This window comes from Odocoileus virginianus, chromosome 32 (assembly GCF_023699985.2).
Source record: "Odocoileus virginianus isolate 20LAN1187 ecotype Illinois chromosome 32, Ovbor_1.2, whole genome shotgun sequence".
Taxonomy (NCBI): domain Eukaryota; kingdom Metazoa; phylum Chordata; class Mammalia; order Artiodactyla; family Cervidae; genus Odocoileus; species Odocoileus virginianus.
In genome coordinates, this window is record NC_069705.1 from 1,495,183 (window position 1) to 1,514,639 (window position 19,457).

The 19,457-nt window shown below is 44.6% G+C and overlaps 1 protein-coding gene across 4 annotated transcripts; it reads left to right on the plus strand.

The window, feature by feature from the left end:
- Positions 1-228: 228 nt before the first annotated feature.
- On the plus strand, positions 229-17,073 carry GOLGA7 (golgin A7). Of its 4 annotated transcripts, none has more exons than XM_020876274.2 (6): positions 229-298; positions 628-760; positions 5,690-5,842; positions 11,880-11,981; positions 13,206-13,268; positions 15,686-17,073. In XM_020876274.2, exons 2-5 carry the CDS (start codon positions 650-652, stop codon positions 13,251-13,253), a joined length of 414 nt encoding a protein of 137 aa, XP_020731933.1. In that variant the 5' UTR covers positions 229-298; positions 628-649; the 3' UTR covers positions 13,254-13,268; positions 15,686-17,073. The 4 variants fall into 4 exon arrangements, with proteins under 4 accessions (XP_020731933.1, XP_020731931.1, XP_070315825.1 ...); XM_020876272.2 differs by lacking the exon at positions 229-298 and adding an exon at positions 327-412; XM_070459723.1 differs by lacking the exon at positions 229-298 and having other exon boundaries at positions 493-760.
- Positions 17,074-19,457: the final 2,384 nt, after the last annotated feature.

Genomic DNA, 19,457 nt, shown 5'->3' on the forward strand with positions numbered 1-19,457 from the left:
GCCTACAGGCCAAGAACCCTCTGGAGAGTTCAGTCTGCACCGTTCTCCCCGCTGCCAGGCACAGCGGATCCTGCGGCCCCGCCCCCCGGGCCCGCAGTCCCACCCCCCGGGCCTGAGGCCCCGCCCCGGATCCCGCCCCGCAGCCCCGCCCGGCCTCTTCCTTCAAGCCGGACTCCTACGGGCAGGGCGGGGGGCGGAGTCCGCCAGGGCCCCGCCCACAGCGCGTCCCCGCACGGTAGCGCGCAGTCTCGACAGGATCGCTTTACGGCCGGAGGAGAGGGTGGATCCTAGACTTGAGGTAGATGTTCGAGCAGAGGGGCGGGGAAGGGTGGGGTGGAAAAGAGGCCTTTTGCGGCAGGACGTAAGTGGCGGCGTAGGCGTTGCGACAGCAGCTGGAGGGCAGAGGAGGCGGGTTCGTGTTTCCCGGGCCGAACCGGGTTGTGGGGGGGCGCGGGGCCTGGGTCGGGGAGGGAGCTGAAGGGCCGTAGTGCCAGCATGGGTGAAGGGGAGTGGGGCCGGGAGGCCCTGGGCCGCTCTGGGCGCTGGGTGGGTCTGCGGGGCTGGCGGGCCGTAGTCCTGGGTCCAGGCCGGGGGTATGACCGTGGTTGCTGTCCCCCGAACCCGCAGCGCGGCCCGTCCTGTCCTCGCCATGAGGCCGCAGCAGGCGCCGGTGTCCGGGAAGGTCTTCATTCAGCGAGACTACAGCAGTGGCACCCGCTGCCAGTTCCAGACCAAGTTCCCCGCGGAGCTGGAGAACCGGGTACGCAGCCGGGCTCCCCGCACCTGCTCTGGGGCCAGGGCGACGGTGGGGTGCGGGTCCGGGAGAGGCCGGGCACAGCAGGGGCCTGGGCCAGGGCTGTGCCAGGAGGGGGCTGGTAAGCAAGACCCGGTGTCGGGAGCAGGAGGAATGAGGCCAAGCCGCCGGGCCGGATGACCTGATGATGGCCAGGGCCGGAATCGGTACGCCGCCGTCCACCCCACCCCATCCCGGGTTACTGACCTCAGTGATGAGGCGCTTGATTCCTGACCCTCCCGGCCACCCACCTCCGCGTGTTGTGTAAGCTGCCTTTTCCAACCTCACCACGCAAAGATCACCATCATTCGAGTGTCGGGCATCCCGCCGCTTGTGCTGGTTTATTATTCCGTGCTGTGCTGGGCAGCGCAGACAGGCCTTCTCCGAACCTTGAAAAACAGCAGTGCATGGGTCTGGACAGGGAAATAAACTCAGAACGAGGCCTTCAGCTGGTTCCTCGTGCTGATTATCGCTGGGAGCCGACTTTTGTTGGCCTGTGGGTCAGAACTGTCATCAGAATGGGTCCTTTGGGCGGTCTTGCGCTCAGGAAGGGGCGTATCTCCTTTTTTCAGACTTAGTAAAAACAATAATAATGGTCGTTGGATCATACTGTAAAGGTGCAGTGAAGTGAGCCTATGTATGTGTTTTCTTGTGCCTAGGTGTGTTCACACACCCAAAGACAGACTGTTTGGTCTTGAGGTTTGTAACCTGAACCTGACTGTTGTTTCCTGCTCAGAGGTCCACTTCTGGTTAGATGGGAGCAGGTTTTGTGGTTCTTTCCTCTTTGACAAGAGGGTGAGGGAGTCAGGGGTGATTGGGCATGGGTGTGGAGCTGTGAAGTGCTGGCTGTGGAGTAGGCAGGTGTCGATGAGCATGTCCTGGAGCAATGTGCAGCAGTCACTTAAAATTAGCCTGTGGCGGGGTAGGTCGTTCTACCCGATTGCCAAGGTGGGAAGATCAACAAAGATCAATGACAGTGTGCTTTGGCTTGATTTAGAACCCTCAGCAGGTTAGTGGCCCAAGTATGTTTCTTTAAATGCAAATTAAGGACCTAGCACACCTTATAAAGATAATTTGTAGATTAGTTTGTGAAATGTCCTGTAATTGTTGCAGTTTGTTGTCGCCACGTTAGGAGATAACTCAGCCTGACACTAGCTAGACACCTCTGTGGTGGTTTGAGAAGATAGAAATTGAGCAAGTTGCCTGTTGGCTAGAGCTACTGAATGTGTTTTTTTTTTAATAATTTAGCATTACAGTTAACAGGCTTTTTTAGTACTTATATGAAATAGATCAAATGTTTCACTTTTAAGTCTCTTAGGGAAACTCTGACTTAATACTGTTTATGTGCTTTCAGATCAGAATGTAAACAACTCTTTTGCCCCACACTTGTTTGGATGTCACTTGATGCTTTGTTTAAAGGATTTAAAAGTCAAACTTCCAGCTCATAATTGAGCCAAGTCTATTTATGCAGAATCAGACTTGAGCCTTCAACTCTGTGTGTGGTGGAGCCTTTATTTTATGTTCTGAGTACTATGTGTGTGTGTGCGCTTAGTCGCTCAATCGTGTGAGACTCTGCAACCCCATGGAATATAGCCCGCCAGGCTCCTCTGTCCATGGAGATTCTCCAGGCAAGAATACTAGAGTGGGTTGCCATGTTCTTCTCCAGGGGATCTTCCCAACCCAAGAAGCAAACCCAGGTTTCCCACATTGCAGGCAGATTCTTTACCATCTGAGCCACCAGAGAACCCCAAGAATACTGGAGTGGGTAGCTTATCCCTTCTCTAGGGCATCTTCCCGACCCCAGAATTGAACCAAGATCTCCTGCTTTCCAGACAGATTCTTTATCAGCTGAGCTACCCTTGAAATTTTTTTTTTTCTTTTTAAATGTTTGGGTTAAAACACTAGCTTATACTTTAAACTGTTTGGGAAAGCTTTGATTTTTTTCTTAAAGTGTGTTGAGATTAAATTTAAATTACAGGTTTAAATTTTCCTTGCTTTGTTTGATGGAAAATTGAAAGGTTTCTTTCTTTGTTTCTCTACTGCTTAACCTAGAAATTGTACTGATTGTGCTGCCACTGAGGCTGCGTTTCCCTTTGTGAGAACGTCGTACTTGGCAATGTAATAGAGAGAGAAATAAACATACAGCTGTTTTGTATGACTTTAAAGCATTAAACACACACACATTTGTACCCTTTAATTTGGGAGTAAGAACAAGTTCTGTGTGTTAACAAGTTTACTTTCTCACTGCCTCTGAGAACGTAATACTTTGATGTGTAAGCACTTTGTCGCCACATTTCTTTAAAGGAAAGCTCGATTCTTAACTTTAGCCAGCATACAGACATCTTAGGAACCCTTGGTGTGGGCAGAAAGAGAAGTGAGCGAGCTATAATTGAGGCATTTGTTCCCTGCATCCCTTTAAAACTATGTCTCAACAAGCCGGTCAGTAGAAATTACCTCTGACTTGTTACCTTTGATAAGCTTCAGCCTGACGCTTTCGGCAGGTAGTTCAACACAAAACAAAAATTCTGGGGAGACGAGCCTGACTCCTCTTTCCATTCAGACTTCCACTGTTTATTGGTCCACATAGCTCCAACTTGACAAACCTCCAGATGCCAGTATAGCTGCTGTGTCGGTGTCCAGGTACCCAGAGGGGACCGCTGACGGCCGTGCTTCGAGAAGCCTGCAGGGTGTGCGAGCAAGGCTGGGTTGCCCTGCAGAGCCCTTCATGCTGTGTGTCCTTGCCTTTACTGCTGCCTCTCATGCTTTTTTTAAACCTTTCCAAGAAACTTTAACTTTTTTTTTTTAGCCTTTTTTGGGGGGCTACACTGCACAGCATACAGGATCTTAGTTCCCCAACCAGGGATTGAACCCGGGCCCTTGGCAGTGCAAGTGCCAAAACCTAACCACTGGACTGCCAGGGAACTCCCACCTTTTTTTTTGTTTGTTTGTTTTTAAATTAAACTTAAAAAAAATCTTCACCTTGGATTTTTAAATCTTTTAAAAAATGGTTTATGATTTGCCTCCATCCTGTAAAGCATTGCAGTCGTGGAATAACTTTTAAGAATTAGTGTTTCTGGTAGGATCTGTAATTCCAGATCAGAAAGAAATCAAATGTTTCTGGGTTGGGGACTTGCCTGGCCGTCTGGTGGTTAAGACTCAGCGCTTCCAAGGCAGGGGACGCAGGTTCAGTCCCTGGTCTGGAAACTGACAGACCACCTGGTGTGGCGGAAAAAAAAAAAGTTTCTGGGTTGGATCGCCTAGTTTTTAATCATTCTGTCCAAAGAAACATAAATAATTCAGAGAAGTTTCTTTCTCAGATCATAACATTGTAGATAAATCAAGTGTGAATGTTTGAAATTATTTGGACTTTCATGGTTTTACTGATGAGTAAACAGAAGACATTAACTTTGGGAGAACCAGGTGGAGATAACAATTTACCGTCAACACTTGTTCACTGAGCAGTTCTCCTCTAAGACTGTGTTCTGGGAATGGTGACAGGTTGCCCAGGTGACCATTAGTGACACAGCACATCTTCAAGTGGCGGCCCTGGCTCCCAGCTCTGTCCACGCCCACCCAGCCCTCGTCAGAAACAGTCCTGTTCTGGGAGATTTAAAGTAGCTCCTTTTAAAAGGCAGGTTGAGTCACCACCACTTTAAGATTTTCATGCCTTTGGCTCATTGAATCTTCACCATTTTCCACATGAAGGACAAGGCAGCTGCCTCTTACCTAAAGGTTTTTTAATAGCTTAAGGTTGATCATCTGTTAACAGAGAATTATGTTCTTGGAGCATAATTTTGGAAATGTTTTGGAAATTCAGAAATGTTCTGTCTCAAAGTGTATATTAAGGTTCTTGGAGTTTCTTTCTGAGTCTGCTTCTATGTAAAGCCTGCATAAAGGAAAGAATTACTATGTAAGTGGGTATTAGTTTTAGGAATAAGGGGGATACTGTGTGAGAGCAGGCTGAGGATAAGGACAGATAAGTTGGGCTTTGTTACCTACCGAGAATGATACAATTGGGTGAAATGCTCTACCATGGGCCCTGAAATTCCCATGGAGGTTTGAAATTGACAAAGTACTGTTAAAAGAAGGAAGGAAAGGGATACTGGAAGAAGAAAGTGAAAGTAGGTGATCAGAGAAAAGGAGATATGACAGTCGTGTTAGTACACATGTTAGGTGATGGTGTCATGGACTAGAGAAAGGTCACAGGCGTCCTTGGTGAGAAGAGCCCTGTGGTAGTGGGAGATTTTGCCTTTTCCAGTGTGAGCTCTTAGTAACCAAGTAGTTACTGTCGAAGAGATGGGAGATCATACCGAGTGTGCCCCTTCTGATCTGCTGAGAGTGTCCTTACTCCCCTTTTGGCCTAAATTGATGCCGGCATTTAGGGACCACGATTTAAGATCACCTGCCCCTCCTCAGGTGCCCCCACGTGCTTCACGCACGCCGCAGTCACAGCGTTCTGTTGGCTTCTTGTGTTTCCACTGTCCGTGCCTGTTACTCCCATGACTGTAAATGCCGTGAGGACAAGTCAGTGCCTTGCTCATCTTTCTCCAAGGCCTGTGGTGATACTCGGTGCTACGAGCTCTGTAAATGTGAACGTGGGAAAATGGAGGGCCGGAAGGACTGTGTTATTTAATTAAGTTACTTGTGATTCAGCACAGAGGATCGGGAGACACCCTTTTCAGCCTGGATATAACACAGCGTCCAAAAGAAAGATGAAACTAAACAAACACTAACCAGTTTCAGCAACTTAGATCCAGATTTAATCACCTAAAAGTTTGTTTGCCGACAGATAAGAATGTTGACAAAACAGTGACCTAATTAGGGATCGAAAGCAGGAATGAGGTGTTCATCTTTTTTTTTTTCAGAACTTATTTTAAAATTCTTTTCTCTGTACAGATTGATCGGCAGCAATTTGAAGAAACAGTTCGGACCCTAAATAACCTTTATGCCGAGGCCGAGAAGCTTGGGGGCCAGTCGTATCTGGAAGGCTGCCTGGCTTGTCTAACAGCGTACACCATCTTCTTGTGCATGGAAACTCACTATGAGAAGGTAAGCCTACCTGTGTTTTCCCAATCTCTTAAAATCATTTAAAAAAAAAAATGGGTTTGTTACAGGTTATGTTTACATGGTGACACTTGCTATAAAATGTAAAGGGCCTTTTACAGTAATAATAATTCAGATTTTATTGTTGCTTCTACGACCAGACACATAGAAGAGTACTGAGTTTTTATTTCCCCAATTTCTACCCTCTATCTTCTCCTCCCACCTGAGTCCTTGTCTTCCCGTTGAACTGTCTGCTGGACCCAGAGCTGCTGGCTTCTCAACTCAGGGTTCCAAAAGTCAAGCCTCTCACTCCCCACTTGGTTCAGTGGCACCCCCTCTTTTTTGCCCAGCATTTTCAGGTAGGGGTCGAGAAGAGGGAGATTGTATCAGTAGTCAGACCGAGCTGTCTTCCATTTTCCCATTCATTAACTTTGTGACACCTGGTTTGTGCCCTTGTGACGTCTCTCCCAGACCAACACCACAGCCCCAGGTCCTCTTTCCCCCCTTGCCTCCCCTTTTTCCTCCTCCTCTTTCCTCTTCCATTTCCAAACAGCTGCAGTGTCGGGAAACACAGCCGTGCCCCTCCTGCAGCGGGAGGGGCCTGCGAAGCCCCTCCCAGCCCTCTCTCGCCCCGTCCTCACTTTGTGTTTCAGCCAGGCGCACCCTCCGAGAAGTCTTCCTCCCCCAGAAATGCCCTTCCCGTTCCGGATTGCCTTAGTCCTCGTCCCCCTTTCAGCTGGCTTTTCACCCGCTCTCCTAGTTGGGTTCCTTCTCTCCTCTCTGTCCCCACAGCGCTTTACTGGAATCTGTTTTCTGGCACTTAAGTACTCTCTGCTGAGGAATGTAGCATTTATATTCCCGTCTTACTTGTCCGTCGAGTGTGTGTTTTCCTTGCGATCAAGGACAGTGTCTCCCTCTTGATGCCTAGCACGAGGCCTTGGGCGTCGGAGGCACTCGTGTGTGTGAAATGAATGGATGTACGTTCATCACAGTAGAGCCCTAGTAGATCATTCCGATCTGACCACGTTTAGAAAGGGAAGGCTCTGAGGAGCGTAGTGTCACCCCCACCCGGCCGACGTCTCCCTGTGACTGTCTTGCACTCCACCTGGTGGAGAGCGGACCCAGGTGGGGCTCCAATGTTTTGAGCCGTGGGCTGAACATGCTGCTGTGTTCTCCCTTGCCATCCTGATGTGAGCCCCCTGGTGAACATTTAAAGAGCTAAACAGGTAGTTTATTCCTTCTCCATGTCACACACGTTCTTTCCTGCTCAACATTCCACATCAGAAGTCACAAAGGATCCGTATCCGCTTTCAGTCTGTTTTGTCTTAGCAGCTTCTCTTTAATGATACTTTTGGTGAGTGAAGGGACGCGGGATCCATTCAATTAATATTTATTGAACACCTACTCTGTGCTAAGCGCTGTGCAGAGGATATAACCGAATGGGCACACATAGTTACTGATGTTGTGGAATTTATAAGTCTGGTAAAAACTGATCCTAAGGAAACAAAGCCCACAGAATTGTAAGTTGTGATAAATGCCTTGGAAAAAAACGAAGCTTCCCTAGGATAGAACATAACCGGAGAGACTAATTTAGATGGGGTGGTCAGAAAGGGTCTCTGGGGTGCTAACATTTAGCTGCCATGTGAAGGGTGGGGAGCCCGGGGCCTTTCAGGAGGACGGAGGAGGATGCGCAAGGCGTGGGTCCCCCATGCGGAGGAGGGGAGGGCGGAGGTGACGGGAGAGGTGGGGGGACTTGCGTCTTGGCCCGTGGAGTGTGTGCTCCATGGAGAGAGGCTTAGATTTTATTTCCAGGCCAGGAAGGATCGCTGCAACTTTTCAGGCAGTAGGGTGGTAGGATCTGATTTTCACTTGAAACAGATTTCTTGGCTCTGGGGAAGAAAGGTATAAAAGTGCGAGTAAGACACTTCGTAGAAGTCCAGCAGGAGAGGAGGAGGGCCTGGGCAGGGAGGGAGTGGCAGGGATGGCAGGAGGTGAGCGGATTCAGGGGACGAGGTGGTGGAGAAGGAGCTGGGCACGCTGAGGAGCCACTGACCACGGAAGGGGGTGGGCGGGGAGGGCTGGGCTCGTGCAGGTAAGACAGTCATGCCACGTGGCTGTCAAAGACGTGTGATATTGTCAACTTAAGGTAGAAATACATCCTCCAGAGGGTTTTATTCACGCCTCATGAAATATTACATGCTTGAATTGTTATTTCACTGTAGTTTTTAAATTTGTTGAAAAGATTTTAATTAACTTATTTTTGTGTGTGCCTTTGCTAAAATACATAACAGATACCTGCCTCTGGCATCAGTTTTAAAAAGAAACTGATAATTGGGTGCCAGCCAGGTCATTTCGTAGTTATGAGTCATGGACAGGTTCATCTCCCCAAATCTGAGTTCTCAGTTGTAAGTGGGTCTTAGGCTGGTGGTTGCCAAGGAGTGGGGGTGGGTGTTAGCAGAAGCAGACCAGGAGACATAGGAAAGAAGCCATCATGGACCCGAATATGAAAGAGACCGTGTGTACATGTGTAACTGAGTCATTCTGCTGTCTGGCAGTAATTAACACAACATTGTTTAAAAAAACAAAAAGGTAAATCCAAAAAAGAAATATAATGGATCTTTGCATTAATAAATTGCCTTACATATGGCAGGTGCTAAATAAAGTTTTCTTAAGATATCTTAGACTTAAAAATCAAGTTAGAGTGTGTGTATATATATGTTTTAATCAGATACGTGTGCGCTTACATGTACAGGTTTTTCTTTTACCTTGAATGTATAAGTGTATAAGTAATCTTTTTTTAGCAGCTGCTAGTTTCTTTATCTACTAAAACATTTAGCAACTCAATTAAAATCTTTTTTGATTATTATTTGATTATTTTGATTATTAATTTTGGAAGGCAGTTCTCAACATCAGAAAATAATGGACTTGAGTTCATAAGTAACATATAAGGTATTATTTTACAGGTCTAATTAAGGTGTCTTTTACAGAGTAAGTATTATAAAGCAAATAAAGACCCAATAAAATCAGTCAAGAAACCCAAATTTATGGCACATTTTATAAATATGTGATTTTATATTAGAAATTTGGACATGAATTAACTAGATCATGCAAAGTACATAACTGGAATGGTCATAATAAAGATATAATCTCCATGTACTTTTAAAAGAAAACATTGTAAATGTGTATTTGTATTTTTGATAAGATGATAAAAATGTTAGAGCACTCAGCCACTCCCTCTCTCCAGTTTGCCCCTTAGGAATTCCTGTGCTATTATTTTCTACTTTATGAAGGGACAAAATTGAGTCATTTAGTCTTTATTGTTTTAAACACTAAAACTTCCAGTCTACAAACAGTAAGCCAAGTATAATGACACTTACACTGTGTCACGTGGGTTAAATTTTTTGAGATTGTAAATAGGCCTTTTAAAACCCACTAGAACAATTATGCTTTTTTTTTCTTCCTATAATGTGCTATTTATTGATTTACAATGAAGATAAAGGCTTCAGTGTTATTCCTCTCCATTGCCGCCCATTATAATCAGGGAACAAACGGGCCTGTGGAACCTTCTTCTTTCAGGAGCAGTTGCTGCGTTTGTCCACCAGAGACATCCCTGCTGCCCGTGGGCTGTGATCTGAAAAGAGCACAGTCAGAGGAACTCAGAGCTTTCTGGAAACACTAAGCCTCTGGGCCTCTCACTCAACCCCACTTCGGTTATCTTTCCTTGAGGGCTTTGAGAGGCTTATTCTCAAAGAGGACTATTGCCTTGTCTGAGTGTTTAGCTTTGTAAATACTATACAAATCGCAGTTTTTATTGCAGGTTTGAAGGTAACAGAGATAATTTTGCTCAGTATTATAGTTTGTTTTAACAATGATTTACTAAAAATAGTGAAGTATGAATAAAACGTCAACACACACTTCCTTGAGGGTGAGAACGGTGCTCTGTCCTGTCCGGAGTGAGTGCGAGTTGACTCACGTCCGTGAGTTGTCTGTTGCTAACAACACATCTGGGTTAGCACGGCACTGTCTTCACTGCAGTGCTGTAGGAGCATTTGCAGCTGGTATCCAAGGAAAGCTGGTTGTCTTCTTTCTGAACTGAAACCCAAGTGTCCATGAGTGTTATCAAAGTTTAACAAAAGCCTTGCACGACAGAGTTATGCTGGGATCGAATAAAGGGTGGCTGTGTCTTTGCTAGCAACCTGTACTCGAGGAGGGAGGAGGGCTGTGTGAGGAATCCTTTCTTTGAAGCCAGCCATGCCGGCTGGTTTCTCACTGTCCCCCCAGTGCAAATGGACGGGGCGAGGGGAGCCCAGCTCTCCGGCTTCCAGCTCTGGCAGGTGAGCACAGAAGGAAATTGGAGAGAAGAGGGAGAATCCTGAGTTGGGCACCTTCATGGGTGACTTCCTTCCCCTCTTTTTAGCATGATTTTAGCATGATTGACAGATGCGGGTGGAAAGAGAGTGACTGAGATTTTTTTTTTTTTTGCTCATAAAGACCAGGCACTGCTCAAATTCTTTGAGAGTTGAAAATAGGAGAATGACATACGTACTTTAGGAAATCAGGTGAAAAAGTCTTTTCTTTAGGAATAGTATTCTTACATTACTTCATAATCCTGCAGATGGCTCTTTTAATAAAATCATGCTCTTTTTAAAAAAACGTAAAACATGAGATTGTATTATTCCCCAGAGATGTAACCTGAATAGACTGTTTATTGTCCTTCAATGAGAAAATCCATTATATAAACAGCATAGTTTTCAATTCTAAATCAGTTTATGCCAAAGCAGCTACATTTTATCATTCTAATATGTTGGTTTGGCCTGGTACATTATAGACCCACGGTTAAATCAGATTTCTTCATTTCCAGCTTTATTTTCATACAGTTCTTTTTTTCCCTTTAAGTTGTGATCACATTTATCTGCGACTTTATCATATTCTGGTAGTGTGAATTTAAGGAAACATACAGTAATTAAAGAATTGGATCAAAGCCTCTTTGAAGATTAGAGCCCGCAAAGGATTATAATGACCTTGAATGTGAAATAAAACATGTGACTCTTTGATTTTGTGTATCGCTATTAAGATTTATTTTCTTCTAGGTTATCTGTCTCAGAATTGCCCTTAATAAAGCTTAAGACTTGGCAATTTCCAGAAGTTCGTTTTTATCCTATCTGGTTTTTGTCTACATTTGCTTTGACATTTACAACCTTAATACTAAACTTATAAATTGAGGTTCCCATCTAGGACACAAGAGCAGGTTGCAGAGCAGCCTCCCATGCAGGCCAGGAGATGATGTGAAACCCTGACCCCCAGAACCTCCGTGGCAGCCAGCACAAGCGTGCTCGATGAAGGAAACAGATTTTTGAGTTTTAAATGCACTGGACTCCCTTTGTTATAGGCCCGCTTTGTATTGTGACTTTAAATTGATGGAAATGTACAGCAGAGAAAGCAGTTCTTTCTTTCTTTTTCTTTGGTCGTGGGGGGGGGTGGGGGGGTGTGTGTGCATGCCTTACAGTTTGTGGGATCTTAGTTCCCCGATCAGGCATTCAAATGGTCCCTCAGCAGTGAAAGCGCCCAGTCCTGACCACTGGACTGCAGAGAAGTCCCGAGAAGCATCTCTTAAGTGTCCAGGAGAAAGAGAAAGCCAGAAGCTGTCCCTGATATTAGAGGAGGTCACATGTCACATTTCCTGAGTAGGGAAGGGGAAGGCACATAACACGTGTGTCTGTGCTCACCTCCACATTTCTCTGTACCAGGACGGAGGGAAGGGGCAGGAGGAAGGGGCGTGGCTCCTGTGCCGCCACGTGGCTGCATCTCTGTTTGGACTTGGGTTATATGGACGTGCTCAGGACTGGAGGATGGGGGGTAGGGGGGACGGTGTTGGGGACCCAGGGCATGAGCCACAGAGTCAAGAGCTGTCCCTCCACGTGAACACCCACGTCTTGCTTTGAAAACTAATTCCACTGCCTGAATATTGTGAAGTTCAGCTGAATACTCACAAGGAAAATCTGATGAAGCTGATAAGAGAGCTGTGTTGTTTCTCTTTGGTCAGGTCCTGAAGAAAGTCTCCAAATACATCCAAGAGCAGAATGAGAAGATCTACGCCCCCCAAGGCCTCCTCCTGACAGATCCCATTGAGAGAGGACTGCGAGTTGTATCTTTTCAGTCCAGATCATAAGGTCTAAGCATCTGACGGCCCTGTTGGCCCTGGCTAGAGAGAATCTCTCCGTCCCCGCACCTGCCCCGGGCTCTGCTGCCGGAAGGCACAGTCTGCCTCCAGCAGGACTCCTTCCCGCGCGCCGTGCTGGTCTCGGAGAGTTTAGTGTCGGGGCTGCCTTAGTCCTGGTGGCTGTGCAGCATCTTGTAGTAATAACGGGAGTGGGGTGAGTCATGCGTCTCAGCTGCAGAGGCTGCACCAAAGGCCCCTTTGAAATGCATGAACTCGGTGCGCGGAGAGCTCGGCGTCCAAATAAATCGCAGCTCCGTGGGTTCATCTGACTCGTTGAAATCAGTTACAGCTGCCAGATGTATCATTTCATTACCTTTGACATAACTCTGCATATTTTAGAGGCAGTTGACTTTGAAAATTATGCAGTTTATTTTGGTAATTTGGTAAATAAAATTGCACAAAAAATAATAATAATTTAGCTTGATAACGAGTAAAATTAAAAACTGGGTAAAATAATTTTTTTTTTTTAAAAACCTAGGTCAAATAATCCCAGGCCTTCCGGCTGATAATAATTTTAACAGTTTTATTATACTTGTAGCAGTGTTTCTTAAACTTTTAGAGATCATGAGCTCTCTCCCAAGAAAAAGTTTGCATACAATTTCAGGGTGTTTTGAACCCCTGACATCATTGCTTCACTATGGATGCTCAGTTAAGAGCCCCCCCTCCCCTTAGTTCTGCAATAAAGTGTCCTTTTTCAGATTCTTTTTTTCTTTTAAAAAATAGTGTTTGGAGAGGAGCTCTGTGGTATACCACAAGCAATTACATTTCTTAAATTTTTCAGCAAGGTGTGGAAAACACCATGTTTAACTTAAGCGAGAGAAATTTTTAATAATTTGAAACAAGGCAAATAATAATTATTTTAATTACTTAAGTAATAATTTAAAATTATTTAAATGGTAATTTAAAATAAGTAAAGACAGGGGGACTTCCCTAGTGGTCCAACAGTTAGGACTCCGAGCTTCCAGTCGGTGGGTACAGGTTCATCCCCACATAGGGAACTAAGATCCCACATGCCGCAAGGTGCAGCCAAAAATAAAAAATTTTTTTAAGTAAAGACAAGTCCGCAGAGATCATACCCATCTTCTCGCCATAGTCCCTTTTTCTGTGTTCTGTTCTCTAGTGTGTTTTCTTAACAGCCATGCTGTTTAGATTGAAATTACCATTTATGAAGACAGAGGCATGAGCAGTGGAAGATAAACCATAGAATTAAAGGTAAATATGAAATTATATGATTTATGTGCCATTTTTGTAATTTTGTAGGATGCATAAATTTTCTCACCTGCATTATAAATACTGGCATACTCTTTGTACTGACTTGATACTTAAAATGTGCCATTAACCCAAATTCTGTTAACCCAAGTGATAGTTTAATCCTGATTTTTTTTCTTCCCCCTTTGTTGTTTTCAGACTGGTTTTGTTATTACTTTGTTTTGGGGGTTTGGGGAGAGGGTCTTATTTTAATATTTCAAAACTATCCTGGACATTTTAATAGATGGGTCTTACACATAAAAATCAGTTCGGAGATTTCCCTGACATTTTTTTCCCTGATAGATTTCCCTGTTATTACAGCCATGACAAATGGCTTTAATAACCAAAGAAACATTTCAGAGTAGGGAGATTCTAAATATTTCATGTATCTAAGTGGCTTCATAGCCCTTTAGAAGAAACCTTACCTCTAGTGGGTAGAACCATAAATGTTCATTCTCCTTAGAATGTTCATGTTCTTACATATCCATATACTGACGTTGAACAACTGAGCAACAAATTGATGAATGCTGGTGGGGATGTGTAGGAAGAATCACCTGGAAGCCACGTTACCTTCTAAGTGACCAAAAAATTTGTTGATTTCTGCCATTCCCGCCCTACGCCCCGCCTCCCAGTGGTGTTCTATTGGGTGCTGTCCTGCCCGCCTCCGCAGGAAGCTGTCCCCGCGGACTCACAGGGGGCCGATCAGAAACAGATTCAACCGGAGCAGACAGGCTCCTTCCCAGGGTAACGGTAATGACACTCGCCGCTGTTTTGAGGGCATGGCTGTGTGCTAGGTGTTACACAGACGGTGTTTCCAGTTCTCACAAGAATCCTGCCCAGTATTTCCCCCACCTTACAGATAAGCAAACCAAGACAGGAAGAGATTAAGTGGTAGTCTCCAGGTCACACAGCTAATGAGTCCCAGGTTAGGAACCCGAGTCTGATTGACCATAAAACCTTGTCTTTACACCATACTTCCTTTAAGTACATGCAGCAGCAGAGACCTGGAGAAAGAAGAGAGTCCATCACATTATTCTAGGTGCTTTTCCCCTTCGTTTCTTTTCCAGTACCTTTTAAAAATAACATCCTGTCTTCCCTGTACCATTTGTTGAATGCTATTAATCCACAGCTGCCTTCTCTGAGCTCTAGGGAATGTGTCCCCCGAGTTCTTACAAGCCACAGACCTAAATGATGACACCCTCTGCCATGTGTTTTATTCTTTACTGAGGCTTTGTTTGGGAGCCCTTAGTGTTACCTGTTCACACACTTTCTCACGTGTGGTTTGCAAACTGGCATTTCTCAGACGAGCAGCCAGGAGCCCTCCGCGTGGTTTCTGTGACGGGCTGCTGGGATGCGTCTGTTTGATCAGTTGCAGCTGTGCTGCCTTGGAACAACCCATTTGTCATGACTCACTTTGCAGCTCTTATTGCTTTAATACACTGTTTTTCTGAGGTGGCGCGGGATTTGGAGCAATTGCACACCAGAGACAAATCTATCAATATTCAACAACAGTGAAATTTTGAAATGAGATTTACATTAGGAACTTGTGGTAATTTCATGAATGCAAATATTTTCGTTCAGTGTAATTTAGTTTTCAGAGCTGTGTGTTCCTCAGACCTGGGATCCTGTGTGGGCTGAGGTCTTAGAGGAGAAGGGAAAACTCTTGAAGAATAATGAATTCAGTTCTGTCATTTTTCTTAAGTGTACGTGGTGTCTGCAGGTTGGAGCATTATATGGGAATTAAAATTAATGACTTACGAGCACACAAATCATGGAGGTGGCCTTTATTTAAAAAAAGAGAGAGAGAACGTTATATTTTGCTCCTTTTAAAAAAGTTTGAATTTTTTCAATACCTTAATTATTCAACACACTGATGGTTGTTTTCTCTCTTAGGATTAAGATCGTCTTTACTTAAAAAACAGAATGTAGCATTAATCTATTACGATAAATAAGTGATAATAAAAACACCCAGGGCTTGTGGGTGCCTGCTGTGTGCCTGCATCATTCACAACACCCTCTGAGGTCCGCGGCAGTGTCCCTGTTTTTCAGACAAGGGGACTGAGGCCCAGAGGACTTCAGTTACTTGTCCAGGGCCCCAAACCGGCGGGTAGACAGGAGGCAGCCAGGCCTGGATTGGCCACGCACCCCTGTGCTATGCTGCCTCTCGAGACATGGCTGGTCAGAGATGCAAACGTATAGGCTTGGATCTCTGGACCCTCGAGCCATGGACCCCCTTCGGCAGATGAGACAGAGCTGGGCATCTCAGTAGCCAGAGCCTGTGTTAATGGAGTTGCAGCCACATGTTGGCAGGTCACAGCAGCTGCTCTTGGGAGGTCAGTCGGTGTCCCTTTCTAATCCTTTGCTTCTCCCTGTAACTGCAGATCCCACCTCCAGCTGGGACCCTCACCTGTCCACCGGCCGACCGCAGAGTGTCCCCCCTACCTCCTCTCCAGAGCATCATTCCTTCGTATCTGCTGCCAGAGCCACGGTGCCATTCACTCCAAGGACTGACTTTCTAAAATTCCGCACCTGGAGTGACCTCTAGTCGCTCAGCATCCACTTTGTGTCTCCAAATCGTGTAGGACTCTGCAATCTTTTGATCCGTTTCTGAGAAAACGCGGTGAAGCATTTCACTTTTTTCATTCAAAGCCATTAAAAAATATGCAGTTGGTCAGCCCCACAGTTTATTTCTCACCTGCCACCAGTACCAGTCGTTCTCATCATTCCTTGGGCTTCAGCAAGTCGCTTCCTAGCCAGTGTTCAGTCTTACTCCCCCCAGATTCATGAAATGCTTTTCTCCAGGATTTTGGTGAAGGGTGGGCTGGGTCTGGTTTTGCTAACACATTGCCCAGATTTCAGAGAACTACCAGTTTTGCTGTGACTCAAAGCTTAAAGATCTAGTTCTGCTGTTTAATTTCCCAAACTGAAGCTCATTGGAAAAATGATGTATTATGTTACTTGTTTTATTACAGCAATTTCCTAATTAAAGCAGTATTTAATGCATTTTCCAGGTTTGGGTTTTTTTTTTTAGAATTCTATTATTACTGCATCACCTTGAACATTGGGAAGATGTGGTATGTGTAGCTTGTTCCTTATAAAAATAAGTAAGCACAATAAAGTGGATGCTAAACCATCAAACTCAAATGTCCCTGCTGTGTCCCTGAATGTGTAATGAGCAAGTGTAATAAATATTTTAATTATAGTTTTGTTATAAATGTAACTTAAGAGAAAAAAAATTTGATAGGAATGATACTGTATATTGCTAATTTTTAACTATCCCTACTGGCAGTCCTTATGATCCATAGACTTTATCATATACAGTATTCTGTGCACAGAAACATGTATGATTGGTTCAAGTTCAGTAAGATAAGTGATTTCCAGCTAAAACTGTCAAGTCCTGAGTCACTGTTTGGAGTTCTTTTTTTGGCTGTATGTTCTTAGTATTGGGACTTCCCATACCCTTCACCATTGGGGTTTGAGAGCACTGTTTTGGGGAGAAGGATAAGACATGTATTAGGAGAGAATGAAACAGTTAAAAGTTTTACTTTCAGAGATGTTGTAGGTGCTAATACTGGATTTAACCTTTCAGATTTAATTTCTTTTATGAGTCTGTTAGTTATTCAGTAAATCCCATAGTTCTATGTAATATTTTAATTGTATAACTTGTTACTTTATAATAGCCTATAATAGTGTGTCTGTCTGCCTTTTCAACCCGTTGCAATAACTTTGCTGAAATATTAACACATTAGTAAAACTTTTCTTAAACAAATTGTCTCTGTGTCATATTTGGTGTGATTTGGTAAAGTGTAAATGATACGGTATTAAATTTGGCAGATAGACAATACTACGAGAACCCCTGGTTCAGTGCAGCTTAGTATTTTTAAACAAACATCTGACACTTAGTTTGTCACACTCAGCAGTCTTTTACATGCTTTATCTCTTAAATGAAGATATGTTAGCTACAGGGCTCCAAACCAAGAAATAGTCCCCAATAGTCAAAATGTATTCAATTAAATAAGAGATTGGAATGTTTCATTAGGGGAAAAGTATCACAGTATCGTGACAATCTTAGATCATCTGATGTCTCTGTTGTGTGTTTTTTTTTTTTTTGTTTTTTAATGAAGTGCATTTGCAGAGAATAACAGCTTATAAAATAGAGTCTATATTCCAACTTAAATTCCTTCCATATTCCACTTGACCTTGGTTCCTAGATAAGTCAACACTTGTCAAGCGGCACAGGCTTTGTTGCTGTTTCAATCTCATAAAGGAAGTTGGAGTCTTCATGCCATGTTTGATCTTCATGCCTACCTCCCCTTCCCCTTGCCACCCCACCCAGCCCCTCAGTTCCCTGAGAGCAGGGCTGGTTTCTCTTTCCCCTTGCATCCATCCCTGACTCAGCATTCTACAACACTGCTACATATACTGTACTTAGCACTCGTATCCTTGTACATGAATGCACAAGATATAAGTGGACAGATCATTAACAGTTACTTTACTGCATCTCGATTAGTAAGGTGTTTGGCTTAATAATGGCTAGGAAATTCCCTGGGGCTTCCCTCGTAGATCAGCTGGTAAAGAATCCACCTTCCCGGGTCAGGAAGACCCCCCGAAGAAGGGGTAGGCTACCTACTCCAGTCTTCTCAGGCTTCCCTAGTGGTTCAGTAAAGAATCTACCTGCAATGAGGGAGACCGGGTTCGATCCCTGGGCTGGGAAGATCCCCTGGAGGAGGGCATGGCACCCACTCCAGTCTTCCTGCCTGGAGAATCCCATGGACAGGAGCCTGGGGGTCTACAGCCCATGGGGTCACAGAGGGTCAGACACGACTGAGTGACAGCACAGCAGAGCAAACTCCCGTTTATAGAAGTCTTGTTCTAAGAGAGTATCTGTGCTCAAATTCATTAGAGGTGGACTTCTGCCTCAGTTCAGTCACACAGTCGTGTCCGACTCTTTGCGACCCCACGGACTGCAGCACACCAGGCTTGCCTGTCCATCACCAACTACAGGAGCTTGCTCAAACTCACATCCATCGAGTCTAGTGATGTCATCCAACCATCTCATCCTCTGTTGTCCTCTTCTCCTCCTGCCTTCAATCTTTCCCAGCACCAGGGTGTTTTCCAAAGAATTGTTTTTTCCCATCAAATGGCAAAAATATTGGAGCTTCAGCTTAGCATCAGTCCTTCCAATGAATATTCAGGACTGATTTCCTTTAGGATTGACTGGTTTGATCTTGCAGTCCAAGGGACTCTAAAGAGGCTTCTCCAACACCACAGTTCAAAAGCATCAGTTTTTTGGTGCTCAGCTTTCTTTATAGTCCCTCTCACATCCATACATGACTACTGGAAAAACCACAGCTTTGACTATAGACGGACCTTTGTTGGCAAAGTAATGTCTCTACTTTTTAATATGCTGTCTAGGTTGATCATAGCTTTTCTTCCAAGGAGCAAGCATCTTTTAATTTCATGGCTACAGTCACCATCTTCAGTGATTTTGGAGCCCAAAAGGATAAAGTCTGTCACTGTTTCCATTGTTTCCCTATCTATTTGCCATGAAGTGATGGGACCAGATGCCATGATCTTAGTTTTCTGAATGTTGAGTTTTAAGCCACCTTTTTCTCTCTCCTCTTTCAATTTCATCAAGAGGCTCTTTAGTTCTTTGCTTTCTGCCATAAGGGTAGTGTCATCTGTGTATCTGAGGTTATTGATATTTCTCCCAGCAATCTTGATTCCAGCCTGTGCTTCATCCAGCCCAGCATTTCTCATGATGTACTCTGCATATAAGTTAGATAAGCAGGGTGACAATATACAACCTTGACATACTCCTTTTCTTATTTGGAACCAGTCTGTTGTTTCATGTCTAATTCTGTTAATTCTTGACCTGCATACAGATTTCTCAGAAGGCAGGTCAGATGGTCTGGTATTCCCATCTCTCAAAGAATTTTCCACAATTTGTTGTGATCCGCACAATCAAAGGCTTTGGCAGAGTCAAAAAGCAGTAGACATTTTTCTGGAACTCTGTTGCTTTTTCAGTGATCCAACAGATGTTGGCAATTTGACCTCTGGTTCCTCTGCCTTTTCTAAACCCAGCTTGAACGTCTGGGAATTCACGGTTCACGTACTGTTGAACCCTGGCTTGGAGAATTTTGAGCCTTACTT

What these genes read in the sequence shown, in the direction of transcription:
- GOLGA7 (XM_070459723.1), top strand. Translation starts at nt 596, where the DNA reads ATGACCGTGGTTGCTGTCCCCCGAACCCGCAGCGCGGCCCGTCCTGTC. An exon ending in CCGCGGAGCTGGAGAACCGG is followed by an intron (nt 761 to 5,689) that starts GTACGCAGCCGG and finishes TTCTCTGTACAG; the next exon opens with ATTGATCGGCAGCAATTTGA. An exon ending in TTGAGAGAGGACTGCGAGTT is followed by an intron (nt 11,982 to 13,205) that starts GTATCTTTTCAG and finishes CATGCTGTTTAG; the next exon opens with ATTGAAATTACCATTTATGA.